Raw genomic sequence first — 23204 nt, 5'->3', positions numbered from 1 at the left:
ATACTAGATTGTATTAAAATTAAAAAAATATGCCTTCAAGAAAGAGAGTAAACTTTCTTATTATTCAGTCTGCTAAAAAAAAAGGGAGAATCTCGGTCCATTGAAACAGCTGAAATGCACGATTCTCTGTTAGCTGCTGCCGAGAATCATTAGAGCGCCACGTCCAGACTCTCGAGCTGCAATAAAGTTGCAAGCGAGTTAAATTCCGCACGAGTTCATACTGATGTCATTGTACAGCTACCATGGCCACATAAGAATAGAAGTGGCTTTAGCTACAATATGCAGATTAAGTACGCCGATCATAGACATATTGGCGCCATGACGGAAGTGTGCTCGGTAATTGAAAGGGTTACCAAAAGGGATACGTTGTGCGTCAGGAAAGGTTCATTTATCTCCAACTCAAGAACAGCCGAAGGTACTTGAAACACGGTTGAATGGAGACCATTCTAAATCCAAGGATTTTGTAAACAATATAAAAGCCTATCGAATAAATAACTTCGTTTGGAAATTTTAACATTATTATTTTCACATCCATAACGATAACGAACACAGCGGGGATCCAAGGGTTTAATCCTCCTGGCTAGACGGAAAGGGCGAAAAAAGCAAGCCCTGACCAGCTAGTATATATTATATATCAATCAGACACGTGCGTATGTTTAAGACAAATCATCTATTTATAAAATCGACTGATTTTAACCAGTTTTTTATCTTGTAAAGGAAATTACACTAGCGGTTACACTTCAGTTTCTTCCAAATAATGGATTTTTTTAAAAAAATAAATAAAGACAGAATCTCACAGATTTACGTCATTTATATAGCCGGAACATTTAAAGTATTTTCAAGCGAAACGTCAAAATAACTGATAAGAAATATTAACATGTATTAAATTTAAAAAATAAATAAATACATAAAAAATAAAAAACACATTTACTTTTCTTTATTCTATTTCTTTACCTATTTTTTATTAAGGCGCCTGTTTCTCACCAGTTTCTTCCTAGAGGTTTCTTTTTAATTTTCTTTAAAAAAAAAAAAAGGAAGGTTGTTAGCCTAATCAAATTTTTAAAACAAATGAAACCGAATTAAAAGTAAAAAATAATTTTTTTAATTTCAAGTTTTCATTATTTGAATTCGGTCCCAGATTAAGTAAGTTTTAAATTTAGCACAGTCTTCAAAAAATCAAAATTTAAATAAGAATTTAATGGTACAATTTAAAAAAATAATTTAGTGCGTTGTGAAAAGTCCGTTTTCTTTATTTATTAACTCCATTAAAACCAATATCGCCTTAAAAACTGTTTTTTTTGGGGTTTTTTTTTACCGATTTTTTTTTTATCTCCACACAAGAAATTTTCCTTTACTCTTCCAGACAAATACAGGAGCAGTACAGTTTTATTACTAGCAGGTTAACAATTCTAGACATTCGTTGAATATTAATTATATCGCAATATTAATAAAGTTATTATTTATCAATACCACATTTTAAAAAAATCTGATGTGGACACCATATGACTTCCTTGTACGTCTATTAAATTTTTTACAGTACATGAAATTTTAATTCACTAATAAATAACTTTTGATTTTATTTCATTTTCTTTTTATTGTTATTACTGAATTATTATTTATTGTAAAACGTTTTTTTACGATCAGAGGTTAAAATTATTAATAAATCAATATATTTAAAAAAAAAGAAGAAAAAAGTAAATGAAGTCGGATTTGAACCTATATGCCTTCCCCTTGTAAAAGTTTATTTGACTATAACTCTGGAACCAATAAAAATAAGTACAACTTATGATATATTGTCGAAAAAGCTCTCAATGAGGGCTTATTACTATAGTTAAGAAAAAGTCCAAATCCAAATCTTTTGGGCTTTCTTGGGCACTTCTGGTCCAGTCGATAGCAATAAAAGCGAGAGATGCACAACTAGATGTTACAACAGTCCTAAATCCAAGATTTCAACATCCTACGGCTAATCGTTTTTTGAGTTATGCGAGATACATGCATACGTATGTAAATTCGTCGCGGCGTAACTAGTCAAAAACCGTTGAAATCTGAAAACCGAAATTTTCCTTATATTTCGTACAAGAAAGTAATTTTTATTCTTCTAAAAACGTTTTCCAATTTTAACAAAATAGAATTCGAATATCAAATTAATGTTCTATAAAATTTAAAATCTTTAACTCAACTCTATAATGGAATTTATATTTCATTACGTAAAATAATTTACAAAGGTTATCAATAGAAGACCACAATCTACGACAATAATGCTTTAAAAGTGCAAACGATAATTTTTTAATATACGTATACGTATACATAAATGATATAGTATAAAATTAACGTCCAAATACTACGCCAAACGATTGTAGTGAAAAAAAATCTGACGTAATTCAAAACAGGTTTTAAAAATATTAAGGATACATAAAAAAAAAAAAAACCTAAAACTTCGTATAGATCAAGTCTTCTACGTAGAAAGTAGTAAACAATAAATCATTTAATATTAAACAATAAATTACGCGACGCGGTTGAAATAAAACATTATTATCAGAAAAAAATATTAGAAGCCTTTTTTTATAATGGCAATCATCTACAAGTAACATTTTCAAATATAAATCGATTACGTATTTTTCACATCACAAAAAACTTATGACATAGAACTACGTCTTTTTATCATATGAAAAAACTGATTATTCCATTAAATGACCTTGACATACCTTATTTTTATGAAAACAATGTCATTTATAAATAATTACATTTAAATATGAAAACTGCGTTTAAACACACTTTTCATATGCTTATATACGATTTGTTTCGATATTACCTGTTTCTTATAACACAGAAAACACCGAACAAGCAACGTTATAACTGCCAAGAAATGCTAAGCTGGTTACAAGGAAAAATATTGTAAACTTTTGCTGTAACAGAACATTGAAAGTTAGATAAAATAACAGGTTTAAATCAAATAATAAAAATTAGTCCGTGAACCAAACCCGATGTTGAGTTACAAGAATAAGAGCCTTGACTTCACATCTAGCACGAGATGATCTTATTTCCACCAATCAGAGTTTCTGAAAAGTCATTTCTGGTGGAATGACTTCTTTTCTTCAACCTTTAAATATCTGCGTAAACCAACGTTTTAAAATCAAACACCTTAAACACTATAAAAACCTTTCCCTTCCTTTTTCCTGTTTAGCTTCCGGGAATCACCGTCAGGTATACTTAAGAGGATGAATGAAAATGAGGTGTACGAGTGTAAGTGAACTGTAGTCTTGTAGTCTAAGTTCGACCGTTTCTGAGATTTGTGGTTAATTGAAACCCAACCGCCAGAGAATACCGGTATCCACGATTTAGTATTCAAATCCGTATAAAAGTAACTGTCTTTACTAGGACTTGAACTCTTGAATTTCCAAATCAGCTGATTTGCGAAGACCCGTTCACCACTAGACCAACCAGGCGAGTTTAAAACTATACAAACCGGATGGCCAATACGACACAAGAAATAATATCGCTGATAAAATTAAGAAACTGTCTTCGATACAGATTTTTCAGTGGATTATTGTGGCTAGGTTAGAAACCACTGACCTAGATGATTTGGTTAAGAAACGTTTAAGAAATGTCGTATTTCGAACGATCTCCATAGAACTGAGGACGATTATTTGTGGTTAACTGATTACGAAGATAATTGACATTCTACGGATGACGGAAACTCGAGAACTGATGACGGTATTCAAATTACAGTCGAGTACTTTCTATAAATTCTACGCTTTTAATTATACACTAACAGTTTAAATCTGTAAACAACCATGTTCGAAGGTAAATCCTTGTTAGAATTTAATGGATTTACTGACGTTATGCAAAATACTGTTACACATTTTATCTGCTACGGTGATTTTTTTTAACAAAATGCAAAAAAAAAACAATTTTTTTTACATTTTCAATTTTCAAAAACTGGGTGTGCGTCTTACATGGCTGCGCATGATACAAGGGTGTATACAGTAATACTGCATAACAAAAAATCTATCTTGTATTTTCATTTACTAATTAAGTTTATCTGATTTACGAAATATGAATTTTTCTCTGTATTACACGCGTATAAGGATACATTAAATTCCTAGCCGTGATGTTCATATACTCTTACAATATACACAAACGTATGGTTTTTCCGTACAGAAATACGAATCTATTACAACAAAAATTTGTATTTTTATTTATAATTATTTAAACGATTTGCTCTAAACGTAGTATTAGTTGATACAGCCACATTTACACTTAAAACAAACACCCTTTAGCACAGCTACTTGTTTTACTGATTTTTTTATATTAAATTCTTTAATAGAACTAATTTTTACTACAAGTAGTTTATATTTTTGTAATGTATATTATGAAAATAAAAACATAATATATCAATTTTAGATCAGAAATCAATAATAAAATAAATAGAAGAAAAAAAAATTAATATAGTTTACGTAGAGCGTGTGAAAATGATAACATCTAAAACCTGAACGATGCAGTATTAAAGTTAAAATACAACATATTCCTAAGAAAAAGTAAATAAATAACAAAAATCAACTATTTAGCAAAATAAATATTTAATCGAGTACCTTTACAATAGTAATAAAAATTGTAACACATAAAATACGAATAACAAAGATTGTTTTTGTTTACAGAAAAAGAACATTAGTGACCTTGAACAGTCGCTTAACCTCCACAAATACATTCCATACCGGATTTTATACATTTTTAACATAACTTTTCAGAAGTTAACACAACTTACCACTTTATTAGATAACGTATGTCTATCCTTCCAATTTTCCTATCGAGTAGAGATACTTTCAACTCAAATGTTTAATGCTTAAAAAGAAATGTTTAAGTTAATTTGTTGCTTTACATTATATTTACCGGTTATTATTTTGATTATAATGCACGTGAATGGATTATAAAGCAACTGAAGAACAAATAATACTAGTTAAGAGTTTTACTTTCTCTAAGATCAATGAAGTTAATAATACGATCAAGTCCCATGTCAAACAGAACAAAGTTGACATTAGTAAGATTTGGGATGCTGATGTATGACAGTAATTTCGGGAAAGCGAAGAAGATAATAAGGATCCATTTCACTCCTCAATTTCCCCAATTAAACTAGGCATGGGATACTGTTATTCTTGAGTGATGTCTTAGATCGGTCTACAACTATTTCAGCTTGTTTGTTCCACTGATGACGGACAGAAACTGGATGCGCCGTAGCATTGCAGCAATAGTTTATGGTGGTAGTAAACAACTTGCCAAATGAGATCAGAACTCCGAGAGTAAAACATCATGTTTACGTACTTTTCTGAAAACATTGTATTCGTTACTTTATAACCAATAACTGAATCTAATATTTACATAACCGACCTTTGTTCGCAGCTGTTATTTGTTAATAATTAATAGCGTTAAAGAAAAAGTTTTAAAGTAATAGTGTCATTAAAGGAAAATTATTTTTTTTCTAACTTGACTTGTTCGTAAATTTAATTTATTTAGTGTAAACATAAACCCATAATGTCGGCAAAAACCAGTAAAAACCACAATGTTCAATTAAATCCAGTCCCTAATTTGAATTCAAAAAAACCAGATAATCAACTGGCTCACTACAAAACAAAATACCATTTTCACATGAAAGGTTAAAATTTGAATTGCTGATAAAACTACATAAATCGCGATTTAAAACTTACAAAACAGATTGTTTGATGAAAAAGGACATCTGTTGTCAGATTACCACGTTATCTTCCAGACATAAATGCTATTGAGAACGTCAGGACATGTGTCAAAATTTACATTGCTCAAAAGAATTTAGAATATGTTCAAAAGAATTTAGAAGACACAATAGAAATGGTGAAATAAAAATTTAGAGAAATAATTGTAAACTTCTGGAAGGCAGTTTGAAAAACTGTGGAAAATTACGAGACAAATTATTTAAAACTTAAACCGATGTTAAACGAAATTTCCGAGCACTTTACTGTAAAATTACATGAAACCGATTTCAGTTCCGACAGTTCCGTGGACGACAGCAATACCGAAGAAGAGGACATACTGAAGTGCAGTTGAAGTAGTGTAATTTGGAAAGAAATAAAATATATTGCGTGTAAAGTCATGTTAATTTAATAAATGTAGGAAAAATTATTTATGGAACCAATTTGGAAATGGTGTAATAGTACAACGCGATTAATTTTGGAATTAGGCAAGTCGTTGGTTTTTTAATAAATTAATTTTATAAATTACTATTAGCATCATAATCATAAATTTTATTTTGTGATGATTTTTTTGTTATTATTTTGCTAACATAGATTCTAAAGATATCAAATCAGTTAAGATTTATGAAATAATTTATAGCGTATGTTTTGTTTAATGTTTGATTTGGGTATAGTTTTGTTAATTGTGTACACTGGACATGTGGTAATGATGATTAGAAATAAATATAATCATATATTAATGTCACCAACCACGATCATACAGCCAAATATGGAACGAAAACAATTCGTAGTTAAGACAAGATAAAAAACAAGCTTTGTTTTACTAAAGTAGATTTACGATTAGCTACTGAAGTGTCATTTAGTGTTCAAGTGACGCGACTTTATGGGAAAATGAGTAAGTTACAATAGTTGTCGAAAGTGAGCCCACCGGGCCGGTATAGTGGTTAACTCGTCATCGAAAATCAGTTGATTTTCAAGTCAAGTGTTCTAAGGCAGTGGTTCCCAAACTTTTCCGATTCGCGGCGCCTTTTTTCAATTAAACTTTTTCCATGGCGCCCTACTCTAAGTAAAAGTATGACTACTCGTAAGTAAGAGATAAAAATAAACAAAACTCGTGTATCTTCATTATGTTTTTACCTTATAAACATTACATTAATAATTATAAATGTCTTTGTTCAATTAATTATGAAACTTTTACAATATTTTGCGGCTCTTAAACTGACCATTATTTTCAATATTTTAATGGTAATTTGGTTTTTTTTTTGATAAAAAGAAAAAACTAAAAGATTTTTCCTTTTTCAAGCCTGAATACACGTTTATAGAAGTGTATACGGTTTTCTTTTTCTACAAAAAAAAATTAAAATTATTCTTATACGGTTTTCTTTTTCTACAAAAAAAATTAAAATTATTCTTTTCATGATGTTTTGGGATCTAGCAGCTTGGTTTAAAATTAATTTAAAGGTTTAAACCAACTATTTCTATACAAACATTGGAAAAAATAAAATATTACATACATCGAAAGAAACAAAAATTATATATACGTGCTCTGTAGCGCTGCATGTCGTTTCTCTAGACTCTTTTCTTGTTTTTTCCCCCCCAAGATTCAGGTTTCTTGCACGTGTGTTTCATTCTTCCAAAGGGACTTTTTTTGTGTAGGTGGAGTGTAGATCATTTTGAAGTTTATTTTTTAATTTTTTGACAGCATACTGTTTTATCTGTCAAGTAAAAATTGTGAACGATTCTTCTAACAGCTAAGGAATCCTAATTGTCAATCATTGTAACAGGTTTTTGTCTCTTGCGATTTTTATCCGGCGTACAGAAACTTGACTCACCATTTTCATTTGAAAACGTGCCTTCAGCTTCCCTTTTTTATACGCGTTATCGCACTAACGGATACACCAGCTACTACAACGAAGCTGATCTTGTTGCAAGACGAAAACTGTCGTCTGATTTCTTGAGCTTAGCTCCTTCTTCCATAAATTTTAACACGTTACATACAGTTTCTTTGCTCTGTCCATGCAATGTTTTATTTTTTATTTTCCTTTTAATGACAGGATTCATTGTTAGCGAAAAATTGTCACTAAAATAAATTATTTGGTATTAATGTAGTAGGCGATATACCTATGTAGTTAGGTAGTTAGTTCTTAGATGGCGCCACTGAAACGCTATACTGAAGAAAGAAAATAAATAAAATTATAAGTATAATCTAAACAAACTAAACGTATGCTCGTTAACCTTGACTAGGAGCGAAGCGGGCTAGTTTAAGTTTGGTTAATCATATTTATAATTTCGGTATTAATTAAATAAAAATAATTCCATTTATTCTTAAATTAGTCCGTTTATTCGTTCTTTTTTGTATTTATTTTCTTATTTCAAATAGCGTTTCAGTGGCGCCATCTAAGAACTAACAACCTAACTACAGAGGTAGATTGTCTACCACGTTAATAGCAATTACTTTTTCACATAAATACACTAAAACTATTTGGCCGCATAGCAAAACGAGATACACTCAATTTTCAAACCCACGCATAATATATATGAGCGGTAGGTATATTATACTTTTTTCTCTTAGTAAAGTTACAAAGAGAAAAGTTAAATTCTTAAACAGATATCACTTATAAATTTAAATAAAAAGCGCACAAATAGATTTATTATTATTAAACTTGCCTTGTTACAGTTCGGAAGATTGATCCTACTGTAACATAAGAGAAAATTGAATACTAATTATTTATTGTTATACGTTAATTTATTTATAAATCCAAGGGCTTACACATCTACTGTAATATGTGCTGGATAAGGTGAATCTTAGTTTAATCGTAACTTTAAATGCAAATATAAATTCAGTAAAATCTCCTTATTCGCGATTTCATTATTCGTGGTGCAGTATTTTGCGATGTATTTTCTATATTCGCGGCTAACATTTTCCGTATTACCGTACATTATATTATGTAGTGACATTAAAGAATAAAAATATTAAAAAATTTAATGGCGCAGGTAATGTATGAACGTGAAGAGGTAGAAGATACGAACCCATGAAAACAGTTAAATATCAAAACGATTACCGAAGGCATTAAACTGTCCCTTGATCTCACCCAGTTTTTTTTATAGATGCTGATACATCTTTGAATGGAACCTTAATCTTTAAGCGCCAAATTGAAGATGCTATGCAAGAATAAACAGAACTTCATTTAAAACAAGAGCGAAACAAGGAAAGATTACAAAATTTCGTAAATGTAATCCAGAATAGTAGTTTAGTTTTGTAAATCTCTTTTACGGTAATTTTAATTTTAGTTTTAGTGTACGTAGTACTGTTTTCTTGACTTTAAGGCGATAACCGAGTAGGATTTGAACACGTAGACAGTTTTCTAATACAGTACAAAGTGAACGCAGTGGGTTTTTAAATCAGTTAGGTAAGTGCTTACGAGTAAATTAGGAAATGCACTGTATTTTATTAAATATTTTTTGTGTAGTGTACCTATGTACTGTACTAAACCGGTGCTTATAATTAATGTTGTCGTTTCAGTTTCATTAATAACATCGCCGTACGCTTGATTTATTTTTCATTTTACATAAAACCTAACCATTCTTCCTTAAATGAGTATTAGTTCTGTTCTACATTCGTGGTTTTCTGTATTCGCGGCATTTTTACGGTTTCTAACCCCCGCGAATAAGGAAATTTTACTGTACAGTAATTAGACAATGATGTCATTTAAATAAGATTTCGTAATTTAATTTTTGTAATAACGATTTTTGTGGAACGCACGCATAACAGCTCTTCAACCCCCCCGCGCAGTCAGAACTCGCCATTACAGCGCCAATCGTCAACTCACAGCGCGCAACAAATACAGAGGCAGTTGCCTCCCTGAAAATGGTCGATAACTATAAAGAATGCGTAAAAAAAAAACTCGAAAATCGAACGAATACAGATGAAATTATTAAATTAACAGGATATATATTTTCAAGTTTCGTACGACTTTACACAGGCGTAAATTGAAATAGAAAACCACCCAAAAAGAGATTTTTCTCAAGTTTTCTTCAGGTATTATAAAAATAATTTGCAGCAGTTACATACATGAATAAAACAATAATAATTAAGTTTTTATATTCATAAGCAAAAATATAAATCGATTAGTATCGTCAATAATACCGATCAGTGTGTTTCAAAATAAATCGTCACTACTCTTCATAATAAACACTTTATAAAAATTGATTTTAAGAACGATTTATACCTACAACCTCACTTCGAATACCGGTTATTTTTATTAGTTTTAATTTCACTGTAATATTTATGAAAAAGGGGAATTTCCGTCAGACTTCCAAAAAAGTGTTATAGTCATGATACCAAAGAAAGCAGGGGCAGATAAATGTGAAGAATACAGAACAATTAGTTTAACTAGTCATGCATCAAAAATCTTAACTAGAATTCTACACAGAAGAATTGAGAGGAGAGTGGAGGAAGTGTTAGGAGAAGACCAATTTGGTTTCAGGAAAAGTATAGGGACAAGGGAAGCAATTTTAGGCCTCAGATTAATAGTAGAAGGAAGATTAAAGAAAAACAAACCAACATACTTGGCGTTTATAGACCTAGAAAAGGCATTCGATAACATAGACTGGAATAAAATGTTCAGCATTTTAAAAAAATTAGGGTTCAAATACAGAGATAGAAGAACAATTGCTAACATGTACAGGAACCAAACAGCAACAGTAATAATTGAAGAACATAAGAAAGAAGCCGTAATAACTTTTTAATCTTTACATGAAACTAGCAGTTAATGATGTTAAAGAACAATTTAAATTCGGAGTAACAGTACAAGGTGAAAAGATAAAGATGCTACGATTTGCTGATGATATAGTAATTCTAGCCGAGAGTAAAAAGGATTTAGAAGAAACAATGAACGGCATAGATGAAGTCCTACGCAAGAACTATCGCATGAAGAAAATAAACAAGTACAATACAAAAGTAATGAAATGTAGTAGAAATAACAAAGATGGACCACTGAATGTGAAAATAGGAGGAGAAAAGATTACGGAGGTAGAAGAATTTTGTTATTTGGGAAGTAGAATTACTAAAGATGGACGAAGCAGGAGCGATATAAAATGCCGCACAGCACAAGCTAAACGAGCCTTTTGTAAGAAATATAAGTTGTTTACATCAAAAATTAATTTAAATGTCAGGAAAAGATTTTTGAAAGTGTATGTTTGGAGTGTCGCTTTATATGGAAGTGAAACTTGGACAATCGGAATATCTGAGAAGAAAAGGTTAGAAGCTTTTGAAATGTGGTGCTATAGGAGAATGTTAAAAATCAGATGGGTGGATAAAGTGACAAATGAGGAGGTATTGCGGCAAATAGATGAAGAAAGATGCATTTGGAAAAATATAGTTAAAAGAAGAGACAGACTTATAGGCCACGAACTAAGGCATCCTGGAATAGTCGCTTTAATTTTGGAAGGACAGGTAGAAGGGAAAAATTGTGTAGGCAGGCCACGTTTGGAATATGTAAAACAAATTGTTAGGGATGTAGGATGTAGAGGGTATACTGAAATGAAACGACTAGCACTAGACAGGGAATCTTGGAGAGCTGCATCAAACCAGTCAAATGACTGAAGACAAAAAAAAAAAAAGTTTCACTGTTATATACTAAAAATACAATTTTCTTTAAAATGATAGGGTTTAGAAAAGTTGAGTCCGTCATAAGCATACCAAGTACGTTTAAAATCTAAACAAAATGAAATATTTGAAATAATTATTCAATTTACTACAATAAATCATCGATAATAAAATGATGTAAAATGTGTTCCATTTTATTAATAAAGATCGATATCTTTGAATCAATACATTATTATTATTATTAATGCGTTAGTGAAATGAAATAAATTCTACGCACAGTATAAATATTAACTTTGAATAAATATAAACTCATTTTACGAATAGAATTTACTTAATTACGCTTTATTTTCTTTATTTCTGCAACCATAATCGAGGTTTTACGCTGGTCATTTGTAAAAAAAGTTTCTCTCATTAATTACGAAGAAAATAATATAAGATTATGTATTCGTACATTAACCCACCGGGTTAGTCTAGTGAGAACTCGTCAACGAAAATCAGCTGATTTCGTAGTCGACAGTTCTAACGTCCAAATCCTAGCAAAAGCAGTTACTTTTATACGGATTTGAATACTAGATCGTGGATACCGGTGTTCTTTGATGAGTGGGTTTCAATAAACCACACATTTCAGGAACGGTCGACTTGCGACTGTACAGACTACACTTCATTTACATTCGTATATCCTCATTCATCCTGTGAAGTAAATCCTCTTAAGGCGGTTTCGGTGGCTAAACAGAATAAAGAAAAAAGAAAAAGAAATGTATTCGTACACTGTTGCTGAAACGTACAGTTAGTTGAACCGTTATATTATCAAACCAACTTCAGAGTTGGAATAGCTTTATTTATTTATTTTTTCATTAAATTAAAATACTGTATGATGTCATACAACCCAAAATGCAACTTATGAAAAAAAAATGGTTACCATTCTAAAACTTTATACTGAACCACTTTCACGAAAAGATTCCCGAATATTAATCTTAAATACTTAAAAAAAATAAATAAATAAACTAATACCTACAAAATAGTTATGAGATTACAAAACGTACCTACATTTAAAAGAACATATATACGACCGTAATGTCTAGCAGATTTTTTCTGGAGTAATTCTTTAGTTATACTTACTATCTTAAACATAAGGAAATTTTTTTGAGAACGGAGTATTCCATTTCCAACATCAATTTTTTTTTAAATTTATGTATAAAACAGAATTTTAACAGATGAAAATTGAAAACTGAACGCAAAAATTCGTAAAATAATATCATACAAAGAAATAATTTTACACAGTAATTGAAATATTTTAATTTATAAAGGAAATCGCTCATAAAACACTTAAGATTAAAAATAAACATTCAAGTAAAGTCATCAGGAGACACATAGAATTAATGTCCCTGGATGGACTTTCAAAACTTGACGGACGGAATATGGGAATCAAAAAATAAAAAGTTCGTATCTAAGCAGGTTTTGCGTAAATAATATAAAACAAAAAGCAATCAACTTTCTTATATTACGCAGATTTTTAATACGTTTAATATTTTGTTTTACTTCATTTTCTGAGCCAAGGTAATTAACTATTATTTCAATTACTAAAAGAAATAAATACAAGCACAAAATTTTAAGACTAACAAACGAGCTTTAAAAAGAAAAAGAAAAAACGGAACAAAACTAAAAATCAATATTTTCTAGCGCTGTAACGATAAACATATAAAACCCCTTTCATGATACTTACAGTACTTACGCGAATCAGGAATAAGTTTATAATGAAAGTAATTAATACTCGTACATTAATCTACTTTAAATAGCAAAATTTCATCATTAATACGCACGAGAGAGTGAAATGAAACAATTTAATTAAATAATAATAAAAAATAAATAAAATAATTCGATTTTTCAAATTACCTTGCTATGTGTATCAGTAAAAATATTAACTTCACTAAATAAAAAAATAAAATTTTAAATATACAATAAAAGTAAATGTTATTCTACCATTCATAAAAATAATATTTTTTTAAAGAAGCACTAAAACAATTTATCACTACACAAAATCTTTTAAACCACGTCATACAAAATAATTCAGGGCAAGAAATAAAAAAATAAAGATAAAATACTGCACTACAAATATTTTTTTTTAAATAACCAGCTATCGGAAAAGCTCTTACAAAAAAACCGCCGATTTTAATTACACAATCTTTTTAAAAACAAATTTAAAAAATCATTTGTCGACATACATAAAAATGAAATTATACTTCTGTAATATATTTTCGAGAGTATTTTTCAGCAGTTTGGTCAGTTTTCATACAGAGATAACACTATTTGTAAAGAAAGATATGATGAGAAAATACTTTTAATTAAGTGAAAAAATAGCATATTTCATTACTACAGTATAAAGACTCCATTAAAAAAGTTTATATTATTTTTAGTATATTAGTGTATCATATTGTTAGAACGTATTAAGTTAGTGGCCTTTATGTGTTTTAAGTAAAATTTGCTTGTGATGATTAATATCTGGGTGTTTCTGTTACTGTGAATTGATTTCCAGACGATGATATTTTTTTACTGCTCATATATAATTACTGTTTTCCACCTCAAATGAAATTTGGGAAAGAAGATTAGTCCACAGGATGAATTTATCTTGAGAAGATGGACCCGAATTTGTCTATCTTCTTACCGATTTCAGTTTTTTAAATGTAATTTTTCCTTTTTCCTATCAGAATTTAAGCTTAATAATATAATCTTACGCTACCCAGATTAGGAACTGGGACACAGAGTACCAGGTGGGGTCCACATGGGCCCCACCTGGTAAGTGTGGACCATACCTGATTGAACACTTGGTCGATATCAGTATGTAATCGTGTTTTTATTATTCTTGAATAAAAAACACAGAGACTTAACGGAATTTTAAAAACCTTAGGAAAAGAAGAAAAGCCCCAAAAAAGAAAAATTTTGTTATGAACATTATTTATATAATAGTTCCCGGCTTTCATTTGCAGATCTTTAATGATCATTATATATAAATACAATATATAAGTAGCTTGAGCAACAGTTTCTTTTCAAAATATAGTAAATATGAGACATTAGGAACACTATAAAATTTATTTTTAAGCAATTTTTACTAGAAACATAGGAACCATTGAATTATGAAATCTAACGCTCAAAACATCATTATCTGTAGCAAAACGAAGAATAAACTTCACAAATTTCAACTAGTAACAGTTTATATATAAACATAGTTAGAGACCCGTACTTTAAATATTTTTATCGCAGAAAAACATCAAAACACGTGTTCCAATGAGTTTTTCACGTTACTTCCACACTGGAAGGTTACATTTCGAGCACGATATGATTGTTTTCCTATCCTTATTTCTATCACACGTGTGGCATCTTATTTTTTTCTTTGGTAGTTCACTGTTAGAAGTACGACCTTCTTCGACTGAAAGAAGTAATCTTATTTCCGATCGCAGCTGTTTGTAGTTCCTTACATTGGAAGCCCTTCTTTTCACGAGAGGATCAGCCAGGCTGAAGGCCACTGACTTCAAAAAATCAGCTCGGGGATATTTATTTCCATCAGAAGTGTTGAAAACATAGCTGTTTATCCCGCTTATGTCGAGTGTACCGTAAAACTACATCACCGGCCAAAACTATTGGAACCTTTCAGTCGAGTATGAACGGCCCCAAAAAAGACGGAATATTTTAAACATTGCTTTTTGAACTGTCTGAAGAGCTAAGTACTAAAAACAAACAACAGTAGTAAAAGCAAAACCAGAATTTGAAATGAAAACGCTATTCTGTGAAAAAATTTCTTCCACATTACAAAACTATCTAACTCTGCCCGTAGCTCCTCTCCCACCGATCCTAACATTACCCAATTCCATCCACAAACTACTCGACAAGCTCACTGCGTTATAAAATCATTCATACGACACTTCTACTGGGCTGAAATAAAAAAAAATCGAAGGAAAAGAAACAACGTACAAGATTTTTCTGTAACACAAAGTACCAAGTGGAATCCCCTCAGACCCCCATCCACGATTTTAAGAAATAACCTTGAGAAAAATGGTGCCATGTACCTTGGAAAGAGACGCGCTCTCGCCAGTGTCTGGAGCACTAATATGGAGCACTAGCACGAAGGTACTCAAGGCCACAAGAAAAATTGCAATAAATAAATAAATAAATAAATAAATAAATAAATAAATAAATAAATAAATAAATAAATAAATATATATATATATATGTGTGTGTGTGTGTGTGTCAATGTAGACTTTATATTTACTTAATATTTTAATAACAGAGCAAGATCAAATCTCTTACGTATTTGAGTACACTCTAACCTAACATATGCAGAATTTTTTTTTGGCCAATTGAAGAAGCGAACGGAACTATGTAAAGACGAAAAAAATAACATTCCATACTCTTCTACAGTTGATGACAACAGGATAATTCTTTTATTAAAATTTTATTAAAAGCTACTTTACAATTTTTACCGTCATAGCTTTAGCTCATCTTTTTTACCTACAAAAAATAGCAATGTAATTATAACTAATGGCTTCGTCTATTTTAATATTTACGTCGGTAAACAAAATATCGTAAATAAACTTACTGTATTAATTTCAAGCATAATAAATAAAAATATTAAATATAAATTCATATCTAATCTAAAGACCGGTCCATGTAAGGCAAATAAAGTTAAATTGGAAGCTGTTCAGGATAATATATTTATTAAATAAAATATCGACCGAAAAAAAAACGTATATATCTTCAAAACTTACACAAATGTTAGTACTGAAACTGCACTGTTAAGGCTTTAAACAAATGAAAGCCTGAATGTCATTTGTCTTTTTTTGGTACATAATTATACAAAATTTTAAGAAAAAATAATTAACTTTTAAAATAGAAACAATAACTATAAATAATATCGCTATTAAACAAGTGCTAATAGCCTAATTATGATAATATATTATAATTACTGAAGGTATTTTAGTATATTTTTCTGTTAAAAAATTAACGAGGAAAAGAAACACATTTATTACGTCTACTTTTTCAAAAAAAAAGATAAAAAATTGTAATAATAGTGATAAAAAACATAACAGGAAAGATTATAAAAATTATTAAATAAGACAACAAAAAAAAAATACAGTAGATTTTAACGATATTATGTAGAGATTTTTGTTTAACAGAAAGAGAAACTACATTACATTTTTTACGTAGCACGAGTAAATAGAAAAGAAAATGATTTATAATGGTAGATTTCCCAGTCCTAAATTGCAAAATTGGGTGTTTTGGTTTTTAAATTCATTAAATTTATACTTTTTGAAATAGTTGAGAGATTAAAACAAATAACTATTAACAACCCAACAACCTTTAATTTATCTCAGCTCTAAAAAATCAAAATTTCAAGACTATTTGAAAAAAGTTACATGTTTTATTCTTTAGTATTTTTTTAAATAGGTTTTATACTATCTTCATCATTTCTTTCAAAAAAAACCCTATTCCAGGACTCCCTAGACGCGTAATTTTTTATGTAATGGAAACAAATTTTTTTGTACTTATTTGATTTAAGTATTAACAAATATATCTCGTCCATAAAAAAGTTTGGTGTGTGGGTTAGTTTGTTGTGTGTGCTCAAATTTTTATTTTAGCTGCTACTGGCGCAGAGCGGATTAATGGTGGTGCGCCGGGCGGCTGCGCGCAGCGCACGAACGATTCATTCGTTCCAATGATTTATACTGCTTGATTCCAACGATTTATCTAGAATTATATTTGTGTTCTGGGGATAAAAAAGGAAAACGTTGGGGTTACAGCTGTGTTAAGAAATCACAACACAAGAAACAGCTAAAAATGTTCAGGATTTTGAAGTTTTTCGTTGTAAAGGTTTTTGTTGTTAATAGTACGCTAAATCATGAACGTTATTTAGTTACAATTTTTTAGTTACAAAAACGTTTAACAAGATCACGGGTAATGAAACATAAACGATGTAATATTTTCGCGGCTGGCCACAGGCCCGCCTTTTCCTAGTTCGTATTATATAAGACTTTTTGAATAAAAAATAAAGCAAAGTATTTAGCGTTTTGTAATATACTTTAAACCTCCATTATACAATCTGTAGTTACATTTTATCGTCAACTACTCAGGCCAATTTACTATTTCCTATAATATCAAGAAATGCCTTTTAGGCGTGTAAAAAATTCATAGGCTACATGAAGCTGATTACATAATAAAATATAAATGCATCCATATCAAAAATAATTGTACTCGCACATAAGCTATAAGAAATTCATGTAAGAGTACAAACATTACTGTATTATCTGTAAAGCGCAAATAATCGTGCATTGTTAAGGTGTAATAAATACGTTACCTATCTGAAAGTAATAAACTTTTTTTCACATTCACTTCCAAACTTCAGTCATGATTAGAACACAAATTACTTCAGTCGACGTACTTCAAGGTAAAAAAATAATTTAAAAAAAGTATCAACAATCACTACAGCGCAAGTAACCGATCCAGTTAACTATTCTTCCATCATGTTTCAAATACCAATGATCGCACGCATGCTCTCTCTTTCTCTCTCTCTCTCATCGTACTTCAAGGTATAAAAAAATAAAAAATTCAGCAATCGTTACAACGCAATAAATTTATGATTTTTGCAATAAATCTTCAACAATGAAATATATACAACACCCCACACATTTTGGCCAAATTATAATTTTTAATTTACTTTTTATTATTACAGTGAGCAACATAAAACCGAAACCCCGTAACGTAACCGCTGCAGAATCGGTAGGTTATGTTGGAATAAAATTTTACGAATGATGTGGATAAATTAAATAAGAAAAAACATAAAACATTATTTAAATGTTGCATTTATTTACCTTATTATTACAAAAGATATTCAAAATGACCACTCTGGGCATCGATGCACTTTTGTGCTCGATTGATCATATTGAGAGTCGTCTGACGCAAAATGTTGTCAACTGCGTTAATTTCTCGTTGAAGAAGGTTCACCTTCAGTTCATCAATAATGTGGGTATTAGATGCATAAACTCTCTCCATTAAGTAGCCCCAAAGGAAAAAATCGCATGTAGAGAACTCTGGGGAACGTGGAGGCCACCGTCCTCTGCTGACGGCTAGTTAGCTGTCTATCCCCTTCAGTTGTAACGCGGTATAGTTCAATTTTAATTCATGAAGAATTTTATAAGATGTATATTTAACACCAGATTGTTGCGATAACTTGCGTAGTGATTTTTTTGGTGTGCCAGTAATTCTCCTTTCATATCGGCAATGGCCTGTGAAGTCCCAACGGATGGTTGCCTATTTCGTTTTGTATTTGAAACCGAACCTGTTGCACGCCAATTTTTAACTAAATCGTGTATGGTACTCTTCGCTAGGTTACAGGCATTCGGAAATTTTTCTACGAATACTTGACGTGATTCTTGTAACGATCCAGAACGAATATAGCCCTCAACTACAGCTATCCTCTCATGGAGTGAATACGGCATTTTACACAAACACAACTATAACCATAGTAACGCACTGCAACAAAATGTACACTGCACTGACACGTAACCGTCTGACAAAGGCAGCAACAACCAGTAGTAGCACATACATCTACTAGTCGCGCTAGTCGTGAGAGGTTTTCATAGTATTAGTTTCATTATGGGTTCGGTATTATTTTTCTCACCTGTATAACAAGGAGATTATAAGAAACCAATATATGATTGTAATTTGTACTATAATAAAATTATTTGAGAAGAAAATTTGTTCGTCTTAAGTTGCGATAATATTTGGAATACGTTAAATAATGTAAGGCAGATGTAATCCCAAGTTTAAAAAGTAACTAATAATCTTCAAAATTTTAGAAATTAATAATTATTTATTACGTATAACAACTTTAATTTAAACTTATTTAATAATACTGAATCTACAACTTTCATCAGAAAATAATAACAATAATTTTAAAACTGAAAAAAAGGTATTTCGGCTTTAAAAGTTTCCAAGTGCAAAAAATGACAAATTATTTATATTTTTTTAAAACAAAAGATAAAAATTTAAAAACACATTTACAGTTAAAAAAAACCATTGCTCTTTAATATAGGATAATTACTAACGCAGGGAAATTAATTTATTTTCATTTTTACGTCGCGCGGATGACATTTTTTTATATATTTTTTACACAATTTTAAGTTCCTTTTTTTTTATTTATTTAAACATATATATATATTCGTAAATCGGTATAAAAGGCCTTTACTAGGATTTGAACCTTAGAACTCTCGACTTCGAAATGCTGATTTCCGATTATGAGTTCACCATTAAATCAACCCGGTGGATTTGTTTTGGAGAGGTTATACTAGCGCACGTCGGAACGTAACCCAAAAATAGCGGGAGAAGTTTTTTATCTCCCTACTAATCGCAGAACCTGGACGAATGTCCCTTGCTGCTGTGTCTTTCATTTAACGGGCAGGTTAATATTTAATTAGTGGCAGTTACAGTTATGTTGTTTTATTTATGGACGGAGTTATTTGCGTTCCGATCCTTTAGACCGGCGAGAAATTGTTGACAGGGGCCAATCGTGGGAGACTAAGGGCATATATGCTTTGTTCTGCCGGCGTAATTCCACTTCAGTACATCCCCTGTATTCCTTTCAGTGTTAGCGCCTTTCGGCCTAACAGGAATATGCCTTTCGGGGCCCTAGTGTTTGGAGGAAGCAATGCGCTCCCCTTTCCGAAGGAGTCGCATATACTGGCTGGGAACACAATTGCAAGTAAAAGGAAAATAATAACTAAGGACATTTAAAGAAGGGAAAGGATAATGGATGTTTGGAGAAGTGAAGTTAGGGGATTTTTTTTCACTCTATCAGTCTTCGCAGCTACATCACAGCTGGGCTCGACCCGGCTTCCAGTCCGGGTTGGCGGGTCGATTTTCATACTTCTTTCTTCGTTTCTTCTTTAGCCGGCCTTTCCGTAACCCGGATAAAATTAATTTACAGACCGTAATCCGCGCATGCCTACTCCAATATAACTATAAATACCACCTGTCACTACCATCTACTTAGTAAGCACAGTGCGCATACAGCAACGTTCACAATTAAATTAACAGCCCATTCTTAGGTTTTTCTTCATAAAACTCTCTCATTCCTTAAATAATATAATATTTTAATTACTACTTACATGATTATATTAGATCAATAACATTTTCGTTTAAGCCTTAATTTAAGCGTCTTTATACTGTTGGAGCAACACATATATTATATGGAATACATTTATTTTATATTAAGGATATTCTCACGCGTTTAACCTTCGTATTCCACACGCTAACTCGAAAATCATTTAAGCATCAGGCAACTTATTAATAATTCACAATATTTAACTAATGTGTTACTTTTAAAGACAATATTAAGAAAGAATGAAAACACTAAAATCACATTAAAAGATTTCGGTCAAGGAATAGCAATCGTTTACGCGATCAAATATTCTGTAAAAAAAAGTACTTACACAAAAGATTATAAATAAAATATCTATTTATAACTGTAAGAAGAATAATAAATAATTGAATCACTTCTAAATTAATACATGACATATTAATGCATGATATTTTAGATTAAGTTAAAATTTTTTTTTTTTTAAATTGTGTAATTTTACGGGAAAAAACGGAAAGTTCCGTCAGACTTCAAAAAGAGTGTTATAGTCATGATACCAAAGAAAGTAGGAGCAGATAAATGTGAAGAATACAAAACAATTAGCTTAACCAGTCATTCATAAAATATCTTAACTAGAATTCTGTACAGAAGAATTGAAAGGAGAGTGGAAGAAGTGTTAGGAGAAGACTAAATTGGTTTCAGGAAAAGTATAGGGGCAAGGAAAGCAATTTAAGCGCTCAGATTAATACTAGAAGGAAGATTAAAGAAAAACAAACCAACATACTTGGCATTTATAGAACTAGAAAAGGCATTCGATAACGTAAACTGGAATAAAATGTTCAGCATTTTAAAAAAATTAGGGTTCAAATACAGAGATAGAAGAACGATTGCTAACATTTACAGAAAACAAACAGCAACAACAATAATTGAAGAACATAAGAAAGAAGCCGTAATAAAAAACGGAAGTCCGACAAGGATGTTCCCTATCCCAGTTACTTTTTAATCTTTACATAGAACTAGCAGTTAATGATGTTAAAGAATAATTTTGATCCGGAGTAACAATACAAGGTGAAAAGATAAAGACGCTACGATTTGCCGATGATATAGTAATTCTAGCTGAGAGTAAAAAAGATTTAGAAGAAATAATGAACGGCATGGATGAAGTCCTACGCAAGAACTACCGCACGAAAATAAACAAGAACAAAACGAAAGTAATGAAATGTAGTAGAAATAACGAACATGGACCACTGAATGTCAAAACAGACAGAGAAAAGTGTATGGAGGTAGAAGAATTTTGTTATTTGTGAAGTAGAATTACTAAAGATGAACGAAGCAGGAGCGATATAAAATGCCGAATAGCACAGGCGAAACGAGCCTTCAGTCAGAAATATAATTTGTTTACAACAAAAATTAATTTAAACGTCAGGAAAAGATTTTTGAAAATATATATTTGGAGCGTCGCTTTATATGGAAGTGAAACTTGGACGATCGGAGTCCCCGAGAAGAAAAGATTAGAAGCTTTTGAAATCCGGTGCTATAGGAGAATGTTAAAAATCAGATGGGTGAATAAAGTCACAAATGAAGAGGTGTTGCGGCAAATTGATGAAGAAAGAGGCATTTGGAAAAATATAGGTTAAAGAGAGACAGACTTATAGGCCACATAGTAAGGAATGTTGGAATAGTCGCTTTAATATTGGAGGTACAGGTAGAAGAAAAAAACTGTGTAGGCAGGCAACGTTTGGAATATGTAAAACAAATTTTAGGGATGTAGAAATTGTAGGACGTATTGTTACGGGTATACTGAAATGAAACGACTAGCACTAGATTGGAATCTTGGACAGCTGCATGAAACCAGTCAAATGGCAAAAAAAAAATTATAAAAATTATTCAATCACTATAAATTATCTTTTAGTTAAAGGTATAATTAAATGCTTTTATAAACGCATTAAAAAAATATTTTTAATATCAATTTTTATTTAAATTTAAGAAGATAGTACATTAAACAGAAAACATTACTCGTTACAATTAAATTCAGCACAAAATTAAGATTAACTATTATTATAAGTCACTAACATGAATGATAAACAAAATCTTCTTTACGTAATTATCAATGTCAATAAAAGAATATTTCATATTAAAAAGTAATTTAACTTACATTAACTTATCTATATAATTAGGTACTTAATTACCATTAAATACATACGCCAACATAATTAATTACTCAATAAAATAGAACAATACATTTCTAGATGAATAACAAATAAAATTATGTAAAATCAAACGAGAAAGTTCAATCTTTATAGGACATCCAAGATTTCTAATTAAAAACGATGAAGAGTCGAAGATCTACGGCACGGATATGAAAAGTTGACAGTTATAAGATAAAAATTGAAATGAACGTGATGATCAGTGCACATCCGATTAGAAAAAGAACTCGAAGGTAGCAGCCCATTGAGAAGGTTGCAGATGTAAGAACAGATCAGAGAGCAATATTGTATGGGAAAATAATATTTACCAAGTTTATATAAATATCAGAAGAAAGCAAAGAAATAATAAAATTATCATGTTTAAGAAAAATGTATAAATTACAACTTACACCTAATTCAGTTAGCTTATATTGCTCAAGTAAACAGACTGCGAGTACGAGTGTTCAGGCAGCCGACTTACAAGTATCTACTGTAAATCCTAATGCATATTAAAAAACCTACGGGACGTTAATATTCAGTGGCTAAGCGCAATTATATTTTACATT

General features: G+C 30.6%; 1 protein-coding gene across 6 annotated transcripts in view; it reads right to left on the bottom strand.

Moving 5' to 3' along the window:
- Nucleotides 1–23204, bottom strand: part of Hmgcl (hydroxymethylglutaryl-CoA lyase) — a 100375-nt gene that overhangs the window by 45741 nt on the left and 31430 nt on the right. For 3 of the 6 annotated variants that reach the window (XR_012755175.1, XR_012755171.1, XM_075356497.1), the window contains exon 2: nt 8388–8415. The exons of the other annotated variants lie outside the window; for them this stretch is intronic. Coding sequence is in view for 1 of the 3 variants with exons in the window: in XM_075356497.1 (XP_075212612.1) it covers nt 8388–8415 (28 nt within the window). In the remaining 2 variants the exon portion in view is untranslated. The remainder of the gene's footprint in view (nt 1–8387; nt 8416–23204) is intronic. 6 annotated transcript variants of the gene reach the window in all.

Source organism: Lycorma delicatula, chromosome 1, assembly GCF_047948215.1.
Source record: "Lycorma delicatula isolate Av1 chromosome 1, ASM4794821v1, whole genome shotgun sequence".
Classification (NCBI taxonomy): Eukaryota; Metazoa; Arthropoda; class Insecta; order Hemiptera; family Fulgoridae; genus Lycorma; species Lycorma delicatula.
The sequence above is the reverse complement of the archived record's forward strand: the minus strand, read 5'-3'. Positions and strand labels throughout refer to the sequence as shown.